The 13149-nt window shown below is 45.4% G+C and overlaps 2 protein-coding genes across 2 annotated transcripts in view; both read left to right on the top strand.

Annotated features, from left to right (window-relative positions):
* FOSL2 (FOS like 2, AP-1 transcription factor subunit) overlaps nucleotides 1–13149 on the top strand; it is a 130445-nt gene that overhangs the window by 23978 nt on the left and 93318 nt on the right. The window lies entirely within an intron of this gene.
* PLB1 (phospholipase B1) overlaps nucleotides 10472–13149 on the top strand; it is a 77334-nt gene continuing 74656 nt past the window's right edge. The window contains exon 1 of the mRNA XM_054279689.1: nucleotides 10472–10520. Coding sequence (XP_054135664.1) covers nucleotides 10472–10520 — 49 coding nt within the window. The remainder of the gene's footprint in view (nucleotides 10521–13149) is intronic.

Raw genomic sequence — 13149 nt, 5'->3', positions numbered from 1 at the left:
GTGCTCTGCCCGCTCGGCGTGCTGCAGGAGACAGGGGTTCAGGGAAAGAAGAAGAAAAAAAGAAGAAGAAGAAGAAAAAAAAATAGCATGTGAGATCATATAATTAAAGATGGTATCAGAATGTCTAATTAGGATGACTGAGAGAACTTGGCTGGGAGACGCAGCCAAGAGCTGAGTTAGTGTGTTTGCCAGTCCAAAGCTCCTTAACAGTAATTAATCCTTAAATGTCCAATTGTTCAGAGTTCAAGGAAACACCTCCTACTACTGTACTTTGTGTTCCTGTTAAGCAAGGAGACACAGCAGGGCGTGTGCCCTTATTCTGTAAGAGCGACACGCCTAGGGGTGTTGTTAGGAACTAGACCGAAGGTTGAGTATAATTATTAACTACCTAAGAGTTCCCAGCATTGCACAATTACCCAAGCCGCCTTGCAGCTGTGCACTCGCCCTGTTTGGGTTTTTCATAGTTTTTTTTTTTTTCCCTTTCTTTTTAAAATAGAAATGCTGAGCTTTAGCAGTGATATGTACGACTCCTACTGAAGTGTCATCTGCTCCCCTTCCAGTGTCCATTGTGCCATTGAGTTGGGATGCGGTAGCAGAGGGGAATGAGGGCAGCACATATGCCTATATATACATACACCTATATACATAGTGTATGGCAGTCTGTTTCAGCCCCTCGCTGAAACTCAATAGGCTTATTTACATCATTTGCAAATTTGACCTAGAGATTTTCCCTTTGTTTTGATGCTGTCAATGACTCTTGCATTAACATAAAAGCCTTGGCTATTTACTCTGGGGGTTTTAATTCTGTTTGCATTTTTGAGGTGAGTTGTGTTGGGTTTTTTCCCTTTGCTAATATTAAGCGAGGGGAAAGCCTGGAGGAAAGAGGTGGGTTTGACTTGGTAGGTGAACTGATCTGTTTGTCCTGCTACAGGGCTTCTGCTGTTGTCAGCCCCTGAGTGAGACGGTCACTGGGATGTCTGAGAAGGGGCGCTGAGGTGTGGGCAGACTGGGATGGTTGAGAAGGGGTGCTGAGGTGTGGGCAGACTGGGATGGTTGAGAAGGGGTGCTGAGGTGTGGGCAGCTGGCTCTGGCCGCAGCAGGCAGGTGGGTTTGAGGAGCACAGGGCACCGCTGTTTGGTGCCGTCAGGAAAACCCAACTCAGCAGCAGCATCACACCTCGCTGGCAGACAGGAGGGGGGATGTGTCATTTCCTCAGGTGCATCATCATTTTTAAGTTGTGTTTCTGTGTTTTTATCCTCTCCCATCTTTTCTTAATTGAACCTTTCTGGTGGGCGTGGTGAGGGCCCAGCTGGGAGCCGGCCGGCCAAAGTCGCTTCTGGAGGGGATCATTAACTCGGGCGTCAGCCAAGGCCGTTTAGTGTTTATAAAACGCAGACAATTAAACACAGTCGCAGCCCTGCAATGCTATAATTGGAAAGCAGACTGGGACCATGTCCACCAAGGGGGACCGGCTCCCCGGCACCGAGGAGGGATGGGCGGGCAGGGCTGTGCTGTCCTGCCCGCCCAGCCAGACCCGGACAGGGCCGCTCCGTGCAAACGCCCAGCCGGGAGGGCCCCGGCCCTGCCGGGCCTGCATGCTGTGGATGTGAAACAAAGGCTTGGGAGGGGAACAAAGGAGAAAAGAAGGGACTTGCCCAAGGCCAGCTGACAGCCAGGAGCTGGCTGTGTGCCTGCCTGGCTCCCTGGGTGCAGGCGGCACTGTGTCCCTGTGGGTCCATGGCAGGGATAATAGCATTGCTTCCACAGGTATGTATCAGGGCATGAGGGCCCTTCCCCTGCCAGGCCACCATGTGGGGAGCCTGAAGGGACTGGTCGTCGCCCCCTTGGGATTTGGAAATAGCCCCTAACTGAGCCCTGTGTTCAGGCTGGCTTCAGGGTCACAGTGGGTGGGGACTGGGGTGGTTGGGGCTGTTCCCAGATAATGCAGTACTCCTGCAACCCAGCCTCCGCCCAGTCTGGTGCCACAGCACCTAATGCCATTGATGGCTGTTCCCCACCAGCGGCTGAATGGCCACTGGCAGCTGCATCAGGCAGCTGCTGAACTCACTCTCCAAGTCTTCTGTGAAGTCTGGCAAGCGAGGAAGATGCTGAGCACTGAAATGGGATCGCCATAGCCCTGCTCCAAGCTCTGCAACTGACTCACTGTTTCATCATGAGCACATCACTTCACCTTTTTGTGACTCAGAATTTTCATCTATCAATTAGGGATTTATGAGGTTTAATTAAGGTCTGTGAAGCCCTTTGAGATCCTCACTTGAAAGATGCTGTGCAGGCATAAAGTGCTGTACGCAATGAAGAAAACAAGAGAAATTAAAAGCTCCAGACGAGAGAGAAGAGAGGGCAGGTTTCCCACTGCTTGGTCTCCCAATTACATGCTCCTTGTTAGGATGGCAACCTCACTTTAACCTGTGGACAAACGAACTTGTTCACCCCTTCTTGCAGCAGACAGGCGATGACGTGCAGCAGTGCCTTACTCACTGGTTAGCCCTCAGTCATCTTTCCAGAAGTATGAGCAAACAGCGAAGGGGGAAGGGACAAGGGCGGGTGAGGAGGATGAATTCCAGAGAAAAGGGAAGTATCAGAAAGCAAGCTAGGATGTGCAAGGGCCTTTATCACTGTTGTTGGGATCTAGCTTTGCACAGTAACAAACAGGAACAGATTTCATCTGTCCCTAGAGGTACGTGCCCTGGAGCAGGGAAGAGCTGGTGAATTACAGCAGAGAGGAAGCAAGGGAGTCTTCTTATGCAAGGCATCTCTTTCAGTGTCAGAGAGGAGGTAGATTCAAGGAGGGAAGCATTTGAGCTTAGCTAAATGAAAAGTTGCTTTATCTATTTTTTTTAAGGTAAAGGCCTTATTTGCAGAAGCCATGGAACCCACGCTCTGAAGCTTGTGCTTAAATGTAGGCATAAGCTTAAAGCTTTTCTGAATAGGGACATGCCCAAATTTATTTAGGTGCTTGGTGGAAACCAGGTGTAAGGGCTGGGAATCTTACAGCAGTGATATTAGCAGGACCTCGAAGGTCCCCAGGAGCCAGAGAAAGCAGCAATATGTGAACAGCCTTTCTGTACTATTCATAGGCACAGGTTGACCTCAAGGGGGGAGGAATGGGCTAAAAGCAAGCTCTGTCTCCAATCTTTATTTTCTCCTTTGCTTGCAGTACAAACAACCCTGTGGAAGCAGGCTCCTGTAGGTGTGGTCTGTGTATGCACTCGTGGGTGTGCCGCTTTGTTGTGTTAAAAGGACCATTCCTCACCTGAAAGCAAGTTTCCAGGTTGTCACTGACAGTCACATCAAAACTCGTGACCCCTCCCACCCCCCACCTGCATACCTTCCCTCTTATGTAAGAAAAACAGAGATGCCTGTTGGGATGAAACCCAAACTAGTCCCAGGTTTGGTGTCTGACTTCATTCCACACTGCTCTGGGACCCCTCTGCCCATCTTTCTTCTGGGCTGCCAGGGAAAACATGCATGGTAATTGCTGCTGGCTGGAACAGTGATCAGAGCAGCCATCCTCACTCTTCTCTTTCTCCCCCAGTCCACCCAGCTTTCCTTAAGGTTTCTTAAGATTTCTGTTGGGCTGGCTGGTCCGTTCTAACTCCATCTTTCTCAAACTGCTAGCGCCCCAAATTTGGCACAAAGCTTAGCATTAGTGAGCACTGTTTTGGAGTAAAACAGAATGACTTTCTGTGGCATGCTTATGACACTCCATTAATATATCCCAAAAGAAATGTTTTTGTTGCAACTGCAGTGTACTGTTGACTCATTATATGATCCACTCCAATGTCTCCAGATCCTTTTGTGTAGTACTGCTGCTTAACCAATTATTCCAAGTCATCCATTTGTGCACTTAATTTCTCCTTCCCAATCGTAGTACTTTGCTGTGTTTTTATTGAATTTTATCCAGTTGATTCTGAGCAGCTTTTGCAATTTATTGAGATCACTTGAAACAATAATGTGCACATTAATTGTTCAGAAAATCCTATGGACAGGCCCATGCCTGCACCTATAGCTGGTTCCAGAGCCCAGCCTTTCCATCTTAAAAACAGAGGCCTCTAGCACTTGATGGCATTCTTGCAATATTCTGCTGAAATGTCAGGATGAAGCCTGGCAGAGCTGTGAATTTTGGAAGACTCCTTCAATGGAAATATGGGATAAGAGCATCTGTTCAGCTGGCAGTGGCTTTTGGTCTCCAATCATCTAGTGTTGCTTTGAATCGCTGTTATTTTCTGTATTATTTCTGCTCTTCAAAGCATGCAGTCAGTGACAACATGCAAGCTGGGAATTGGTTTCTGACTGTGAGGGGGGATGTGGTGGTATACCCGGACAAATGCAGGTCACATCAAGAATCCTCTGGCCTGGACTTCTCATCCTGAGGAGTGGAGGTACAGGTCCTCTCCACTCTCAGCCGAAGGGTCAGGATACTTGTTGTGTTCAGGAGTGGAAATGTGGGAATTTGGTGTCCTCTGGTGGCAACTGCGAGAGTTTACAGCTGGCAAAAGCAGGCGTGACCCTCCTCACGCAGTTTGTCACCCAGGCCAGCTGGCCGTGTGCTCCAGCCAGAGCACTGATGCTCGTTTCTGCCTTGCACTGTAAATATTTCCAGTCCAGTCTGGCTCCCGTAGTTTCTGTATGCTCACCCCTCCTATTTGTTTTATGCCCATTTACTTGCTTCCCTTTCTGGAGTGCTGAACTCTGTGTGACTTTGGGTTTGACTTGATGGTGTTTGCTTGCTATTCTCCTGTGATTTCTTTGCCTCACAAAAGGAAAATTTAGTTTCTGTAAGCACCTCTTCACACTTACAGAAGTGTAAGCTGCTTGGCCTTGCACAGTCCCTTAGTAAAATAAATGTGTCTGTGTCCAAAGGCCTTTCAGCCCACTTCTCTAAGCACTGACTCTGTTACCCACACGCTTGCCTCAATGCAGCTCCACTCATCAGGTGAAAGACAGACACAGAGCACCTGGACACACCATGTTTGGCTCTTTTGGCCACAAAACAGGAGAGAGCAGATCAGAGCATTGCATAGATGGTGAGCACTATGATGGGAGAACGTGTTTGGCACAATTTGTTTTGTGTGAAGTACATGAAGGGAGCACACCAAGCCACATGCTCCTGGCTCCAGGAGCTGCTGCTGCTAATGGACAAAAACTGAGCAACTCCCTGAGGGCTGTGGAGTGTAAAATTCTCTAAGAGTTTGGTGCAAATGCAGCCAGAAAAGTCAAACAGTCTTATCCCATATGGCGAAAAGCAGCCTTACCTCCTCTCCCCGTTTCAGTTGCTATACTACCCCTTGACAGTCTTCTCTTTTTCCTTTTTTAAGAGCAGCACAAGTATTAATGATGCAAAAGGAATATAGCACATCTGGGGCTGGCTCACTGAGGTCAAAGGAATACATTTTTTGATGCATAAAGACAGGCTGAGAAACGAACTTCTGCAGGGGAGTCAGGTAAACGGAGGATTTTTAGGATGAGCATAGGTGGACTGGCAGGTCTGGGACACTGTGGCACCCAGACAGGCTGACCCCACAGAATTTATATGTTGCACCTTCATGTGGGAGGAGCTTCAGAGAGCACAGGAGAGTCAGGAGCTTTCCACACTGGCTGCTGCAATTACAGCTCTGGCTGACAACAGAGCCCCTTTGTGGCATGAATACAAACAGCCAAAAGCTGGCACTGCTTTGGGAATTTTATAGCTTAATGGAAAAGAACAGGAGGAAGGGAATACTCATGTTTTTATTTTACAGAGAAACACGGCACTTTGAGATACTCCTTCAACTTACAGTGGTGTTTATTTAGGTGCCTGATTTCCAGGCAAATGTTTGAGAATGAGGTACTTTGCATGTGAGCAGCCACAAACTCACCCAGAGACACAGGAAGGGAGCACACTGTCTATCAGAGGCAGGCAGACCGCTTCCCTTTTCTATCTGCCTTCCTGCCAGCACTGCTTTCTCAAGGTTGTGGCAGCTCTGGTGAACCCTCTAAAGTCTGTGACTGTAAACAGGGCTCCCCAGAAATAAGCTTTATCTCCTGATTTGATAACCAAGGGGCCAACTGAGGAGGCCACAGGAAGTATCTGGTCCCCAGCTTCTTGCTGCTTACAGACTGAAGCGAATCCTCACAACACAGTAAAGTCAGTAAAAAGACTCTTTAGCAGAGGCTCTTTAACGCTTGGCTTCTGCCGTCCTCTGGCTGTTCAGAGTCCTCAGCAGCCTTGCAGCTATAATCAGGCTTCAGGGGCTCCTGCCCCAAGGAGCTGGGAGGATTTCAGCCTGTGGCATTATCTGCTGCTTGCCTGTATCAAAGGCCCAGCAGCTGCTAGAATAGGCAGTGAGGAGCAGTTCCAGCTTTTGCTGCAGAGGGTACACCGTGTTTTTGGGACAGGCAGTGGGGATTGAGGGACCTGTGGCAGATACAGAAGCTGCAAAGGCAGGCTGGACACCACCAGCCTCAGCAGCACAGGGCAGTCTGTGGAGATGGACTTTAGGCTGGCTGTACTTTGGTGCCAACCACACACGAGTGGCTAAAGGGCTTGTGCCCTCAGCAAGTAATCAAACAATCTGTGTGGGAGGTTGTGCCCTGCTTAAGGCACAAGGAAGACATTTCAAGTTTCATTCAATTATTAACATTGGATCAGAGTTTTTGTTGTGATGTTTCTGCCTTCAGCTGCTGGTAGGTTCTTGCTGGAGAGCACTGCTTCATAGCTCATCCAAAAATGGGTATAATTGCAGTGGTGACCTTGCTTATTTATGTACTTACTGCCACAGCTCAGGTCTTTATAGCAGCTCTGCAGATCCTAGCTATAAAAGTCAGAGTCCAACCATGCGCTGAGCTTAGAAAAATGTAGGGAAGTGTATTTGAGGCCTTGTGTTTGCAATTTTTTTTTGTAACCAAGATTTCTTTTCTAAAGCCATTTTAGAAATAATTCATATCCTTCCCACCTGCCAACTCTCCAAAAGCCTGAGTGTTTTAGCATTACAAGGCCTTTTGCTCCCTGTCATTAATCTGGCCGTATGCAGATCAGCGCTCTCCAGTTCCGCATTCACGTTTGCGTTCCTCGTTCCTCGGGGGATTTGCGCTCCCTCCAGCAGGTGGTAGCAGCCTCCTTCGGGCTGTGCAGCTCTCCCGCCTGCTGCCGCCGAGCTGCTGCCCGATGATTCATGTCCCTGCCTGCCCCTGGCCTCACTTGATCTCCTCACCCTCTGCTGCATGTCTGAACTTCCCTGAGGAGGAAGATCTGTTTAGCTCCAGAGTATGCACTAAATTTACCAGCAGTGTGAATCACAGCAGGAGGAGGCAACGGCACAACCTCGCAAGGACGCATGACATGTCTTGCTTTTGTATGTGATTTATTCCTAATGTTTTTGTAAGCACTGTCATGTCCTACCCATCACAGATGGGTGCCTCATAGATTAAATAATTCAGGGATATGCTTCCTAAATACAAAATTCAAGATCTAATGCCATGTCAAGGCAGTAGTATTAGCTGAAGCAGTGACAGGTTGCAAATGGGCTCTATCTTCAAATGAAATGGAAACTCAGTCTGCTGTGTACTTCCACAAGAAGTCCTCTGCTATGCCAGTGTAACGTGATAGTTTTGTGGATGCAAGAATATTATCCACTGATATATGACCTTTGCTTATTAGCAGTTGAGTAGGATACCTCGCTAACTTATTCAGTACAAGTACAAACATCTTGGGTTTGATTATGAGTGCTCAAGTGTTATGGAGTTTTTTGTCTGTTTGTTTTTATTGTTTTTCTTCTTTTAATGTGCAGCCATACTTTCATTATTTGTATTTTAAAACAGCGGTCTTATAGGTGAGGACCTATAGACAGGTTGAAAGAGTTTTTGGGTTTTGGTACTTTGTATGAATAAAAGAAATGCCAGAAAAAGATCTATTTAACAGAGGAGGTAATGAAAAGCTTAAAGACAAGCTAAAAAATATCCCATGGCTTTCCCAGCTGTGGCTCCCATACCAGGACGCTTTAGATATATTATAAGCCACCTAAAAATGTAGCAATGAACCAAAGAGTTTGGCTAATATGCTTTAGCACCTGTGTTTGAGTACCTGTTTGGGTGTTGCTGGCTTTAAAACTGTAACTGGGACTTGACCTTTTTTTTTTTTTTGTAGTGTTTTGCACCACAAAAGGTTGGGTGTAGACCTGTGAAACAGGTTCTTTGCTTGAGAACATGCCAGGGCACAAAACTTCTGCTTTTCACCACCAAATCTCACTCAAAACTCTTCTGTGCCAGTTCAGTTGTGAGCTCTCTCCATCCAGGGCAAGCAGCAAGAAGACTCACACAATTCAGGCAGGGTTAAATACCAGGCCTAGCCTGCTCCTTGTCCCACCTGAGCAGCAGCAGGCACTTTAGGGAAGACACAAGATTGTGTTGATCATTGGGCAATCAAACATGGGTGCAATTCCCTAAATACCATCAGCTGAGGCTTGGTTTATAGTCTGGAACTCTCCTTGCCTTCTGTAGCTGCATCTAGCTTTGTCCTTGCAGTAATGTAAAAGCCTTAATTTGTCTCTAACACCTTCTATATATCTAATAGAAAACTCTCTCTTCTCCCTTTTGCAAACTTTTTTGATCTTTGCTGCCACTTGTTATTTGCTATTCAGTCTAGGAGCTATTTTGATCCTTTGGTGGTGGGAAGGAGTGTTTACAAGAGATTTGCAAGCCTTGAAGTTAATGCTGTTTTGCTTTTGGAACACGTCAGTGTATAAAGGCTAAACTTACTCTTGGATCTGTAGTTTATGGCAAATGAATGAATTATTGCTACCTTCCTTTTCTTGGTGTACAATGAGGAAGAGGCTCTCTGGGTTTTAAACACTTCCAGGTCTTCGAGAAGTCTGTTTCTCAGACTTTTGATAGCGGGAACTTTCCCTTGAGGAGTGAAGCAGCCACAGACCCTTGGATGTAATGACAAAACCCACCAAAGGTAACTCCCATCCATGCTGGCTGTGCCATGCCACCTTGGCTGAGAGGTGATAATGGTGCTGAGCAGCCTCACCTGGACCTCCCTCACTCTGACCAGCTGCTTGGGACTTCCACTGCAGCTCAGCCCAGGCAGGGCTTGCTGCTGTGGTGTTGTGCCCTGACAGTGAGTAAAACTTTAACTTTTCATTACCTTACTGGTTAGAGGAGTTTGGGTGTCACACTGTTTCAGGTGTGAGACCCCCAAGCAGAATGAGCTCATCCCTCTCTGACTTGAACATGCAGATATGTCTGAGGTGAGAAGCCCCTTGTGCTGGTATGTTTTTGCTGAGTTAAGGGTGGAGATTCAGGGGGTGGAGGAACGCTTTCTCCTGTCTATATACATTTCTTCTTGCATGTTGCTCTGAATAATAGGTGTTCATGTTCAGAATTAGTATAGCATTCCTGGGTTTTGAAAAGAAATGAGCACAAGGTCTACCTCCAGCATGTTCCTTCAAAGAATGTCAAATTTTTATCATGAAAGAACAGAAAGCCAAAATAAACAAAAACCCCTTTGAAGGATGGGTTAGACTGCCTGAGTTGGGTGTTCTAGTGGCTTATTTAAGCATTTAAAGCTCTTTACTTAAGCAGACTCCCATTATTCATGTAGGAGCTCTCTCTGGGTGTCTGTGGGCTCAGAAGAGGCCAGAGGTCACTCTGGTGTTATGTGTGAGGCCAGCAGGCTGCCCTTCAGAGGTCTGACCTGGTGCTGTAGTTGAGGCACAGTGGTAGTCTCACAGGGAGTGTTTGTTGTATCACAGCCTAGCTGGCATTTCTGCATACTCTTTGACTCTGCTGAAGTGACTGCTACTGTGACAGTGTCACAGCAAGGGGCTTGGAGACCTGTGCAGTGTGAGGGCAGAGTTACTGATCCTGCTTGTCCGGCACTGCTCTGTCATGGCAAACTCTGCTGAGGCACAACCCAGTGAAGGAGAATCTGCCAGAAGAGGAACTAGGGAAGAGAAACAGGCCCAGCATGAGTCTGGTTGAAGGCAGGAAAGCACAGGTAGGGAAGGAGACAAAAGGAAGAGCACAACCTTCCTCTTTGGGTGGGTGTGGGCTGCTGCATAGGGTTCAGTTGTCCTTGTCACCTCAGGAGCAGAAGCTCCTTCCCTCCCTGGCAGAGGCAGGCTATACCAAACTAATATGTTATGTATTGCCTGAAAGAGCCTTGACCCTGCTGGAAGCTGACTCATGTGATCTTGGTCCTTAGATTTGCTGGGAATTTTCCTGAAAAATGGCCAGCTCTGTCTGAACAAAGTGAGAGGAGCTGTCTCCTTCTTTGACCCTTGGATGGGCAATGAAATGAGATATCATCGTCACTTTGCTTTCCAAAGGTAGAAGCTAATAAGTTTTATGGCTGCTGAGTTATCAGCTTTTAAGTTATAAAGGAGAAAAAGGAAGAGAATTTCTTTCTTTTCAACCTTAACATCTAACACAGAGCACTCCAGGATTATCATTGATAGAGGTGGTTACCATGAAGCTATTGTTAGGTGTGCTGTTCCTTTGGTTGCTCTCCTCAGAAGGTAAGTTTTGGAAGGCCCTTTGAAAATTTGCATTGCACAGTATTTGGGAACCTCTATTTTTAGTTGTTGCAAGGTGGGTGTATAGCAGGAGTTTTAGAAGCGGTACGAAGAAAATCTGTGAGTAAAACTGTGATCTTAAATGCAGTTTTGGGTATGTTTGATCATTTTTTGATGAAGATGTGTTCATTGGTTTGCGCTGTTCTGGTGATAGACTGTGTCCTAGGCACTGAAGCATTCTGGTGAGAGAAAACTCCCCAAACAATTAAACTAGCAGGGAGATTTGTGCCAAAATGGTGCAGAAATTCAAGCAAGGAACAGAGGCTTTCTCTGAATTCATAGCTATGATCATCTTCTTTTCAGTGATAGAAGATGAAGTGAAAGGTTAGTCAGCATCCTGGCATTCCAGGCATTGTTCAGATTTCTGTAATATTCATGGTAGGGGGGAGCCCTTATTCCCTATACTGGGTCTCTGAAGTCCTGTTTGGTGCCAGTGATGGTTTTGTAGGTGCTCAAGACTGAAAATGCTGTGTATGCTTTGGCTTTACTGGCTCTGTGCTTCAGGTGTCTTCCTGTAAGAAAATAAAGATAACTGGTAATCGTGCTTTACCTTAGCAGTGATGTAGACTGTGATGATCACTATCTTCAGAGGATTATAAGGTGCTCTGATAAATAATAAACTGTTAGGAGGTTTTGGTTCCTGAAGTAATCAGACTAAATTATAACATCTGAGCTTTTTAATTTTGTGAAAAATATGCACGGTGGCTGCAGTTGCTCTGAAAACTTTATCCAGGGAAAAAGTTGTTGATTGATAGCAGCCTATAAGAATTGTTTGTTGAAACATATTAACTGTAAGAGTAAGATAGAAATGAGTTAGAATCTTTCTACCAAATTTTGGGAGAATTGTCTAAAAAATACTTTCTTTTTTATGTCAAGAAAATTGAAAATACAAGTTAGAATTATTCAATGGTGTAGTAAGGGAGTAACTATAATACTAGGAGTAGCAAGAGTTTAAAAAGTCATCCTATGGAAAGTGTAAATCCAAAACAAACTAAGAAAACTGAAGAGGTTAAAATTTAATCAGCTAAGACAAAAATTAATCAGAAGAGAAACAATGAATCACTTTTAAAGGTATGAAAACCAATAAATCATTTTCCAAATTCTTCTGAAACATGGAGTCTGTAGGACTGACTGATGAATAAAAGAAAGCTGAAGCCTGACAAACGCTTTTTGTCTTTGATGTCCTTGCATAACAGCTTAAAAAAGGCCTTGCCCTCCAAGCCTTTCAGCACAGGGGACAAGAGGAGTAACAACCAAATCCTTGAACAAACTGATGACAAATAGTAAAAGAACTGCCAGGATTAGATGATATCCACCCAAGGGAGTGAGCCAAGCAGAAACATGAACATGTCCATTTTATTAACTGTGATGCTCATATTGATCTGTGTTGGGATGTGGGCTCTGCACGTGTTCAGAAGTGATCTGGATAAGGGTGGATTCTAACCTGCTGATGCAAAACTGTTCAGGATGTTCAGAATGAAAATTTACACTAAGTTTTCCCCTTATACATTATCTTATCTATGTGTGTGCTATGGTGGACTCTGAATAGATAGTGCTCAACCCCAGAACACAACTGTCTGAAGACATCAGTGCTAGTGATAGTCAGGAGAAATTATTTCAGCAGTGAGCAGGTGAACAGCATAAAAACCACATTGCTGCTGCTGTGTACAGAGCCACGGTTCACCTGCATCTTGACAGTGGTCTGGATTTTTCATCTCAGAAAAGATGTAGTAAAACCTAGGAGGGGAATAAAGGGGGAGAGTGGTCAGACTTAGGAAAAAAATTCAACATGAGATCAGAGAAACTGACTCTTCAGCCTGGAGAAGAAGGGATAGGTATATGATAAAGACATACAGGTGCATGCAAAATGGCAAATTTTGCAGAAGCAAGGGAATGACTACAAGAGCAACAAGGAAACAATCAGATTATTAACAAATGAGAAGTACTTTATTCCAACATGTAATTGAGTGATGAAGCATCTTTTGCCACAGTTCTTGGGGAAGGCCAAAAGTGTGAAAGTATTAGACAAATGAATAGGCAAATCTGTGGAAGAAAGATGTCAGGGAGTTCATCAACATTAAGTAATTGCTTGCTCGGGGAGCACAAGAAAATGGAAATATAACTGTATTTTCCTTATTCTTTGCCTAAGCATCTGCATTTGGATATTGTCTGAGGCAAAATCCCTGACTAGGTATGGGGTTTTGTTCTAAAACTGTTCCTCCAACTCCCTGAGTTCTGGAAACTGGGACTGGATCCTCTTTCTCTCTCAATATAACCTAAGGAACTATTCTCAAATGTAGTTGAAATTAGTGTTAAAATTCTCAGATACTGAGTTCCTGCAGTAGATTTGTGTGATGCAGACAAGTTAAATTGCTTTTGCCTCCAGTATCCCAAACAGAGTTGGAGTTCTGGTTATTGCCCTGAGTAAAGCATCATCAAAACCCACAGACTGAACAGGCAGAAACGTTAAAAATATGTCACACAACAGTCAGGAAGCTCTCTCAACCTTCTACAAAGTAGTGTAAAAACAATATAAATTTGCAAATAGCTCATGCTGAGCTCATGCCTGAGC

Source organism: Melozone crissalis, unplaced genomic scaffold, assembly GCF_028551555.1.
Source record: "Melozone crissalis strain CALT ecotype California unplaced genomic scaffold, PUWL_Pcris_2 ptg000027l_1, whole genome shotgun sequence".
Classification (NCBI taxonomy): domain Eukaryota; kingdom Metazoa; phylum Chordata; class Aves; order Passeriformes; family Passerellidae; genus Melozone; species Melozone crissalis.
The sequence above is the reverse complement of the archived record's forward strand: the minus strand, read 5'-3'. Positions and strand labels throughout refer to the sequence as shown.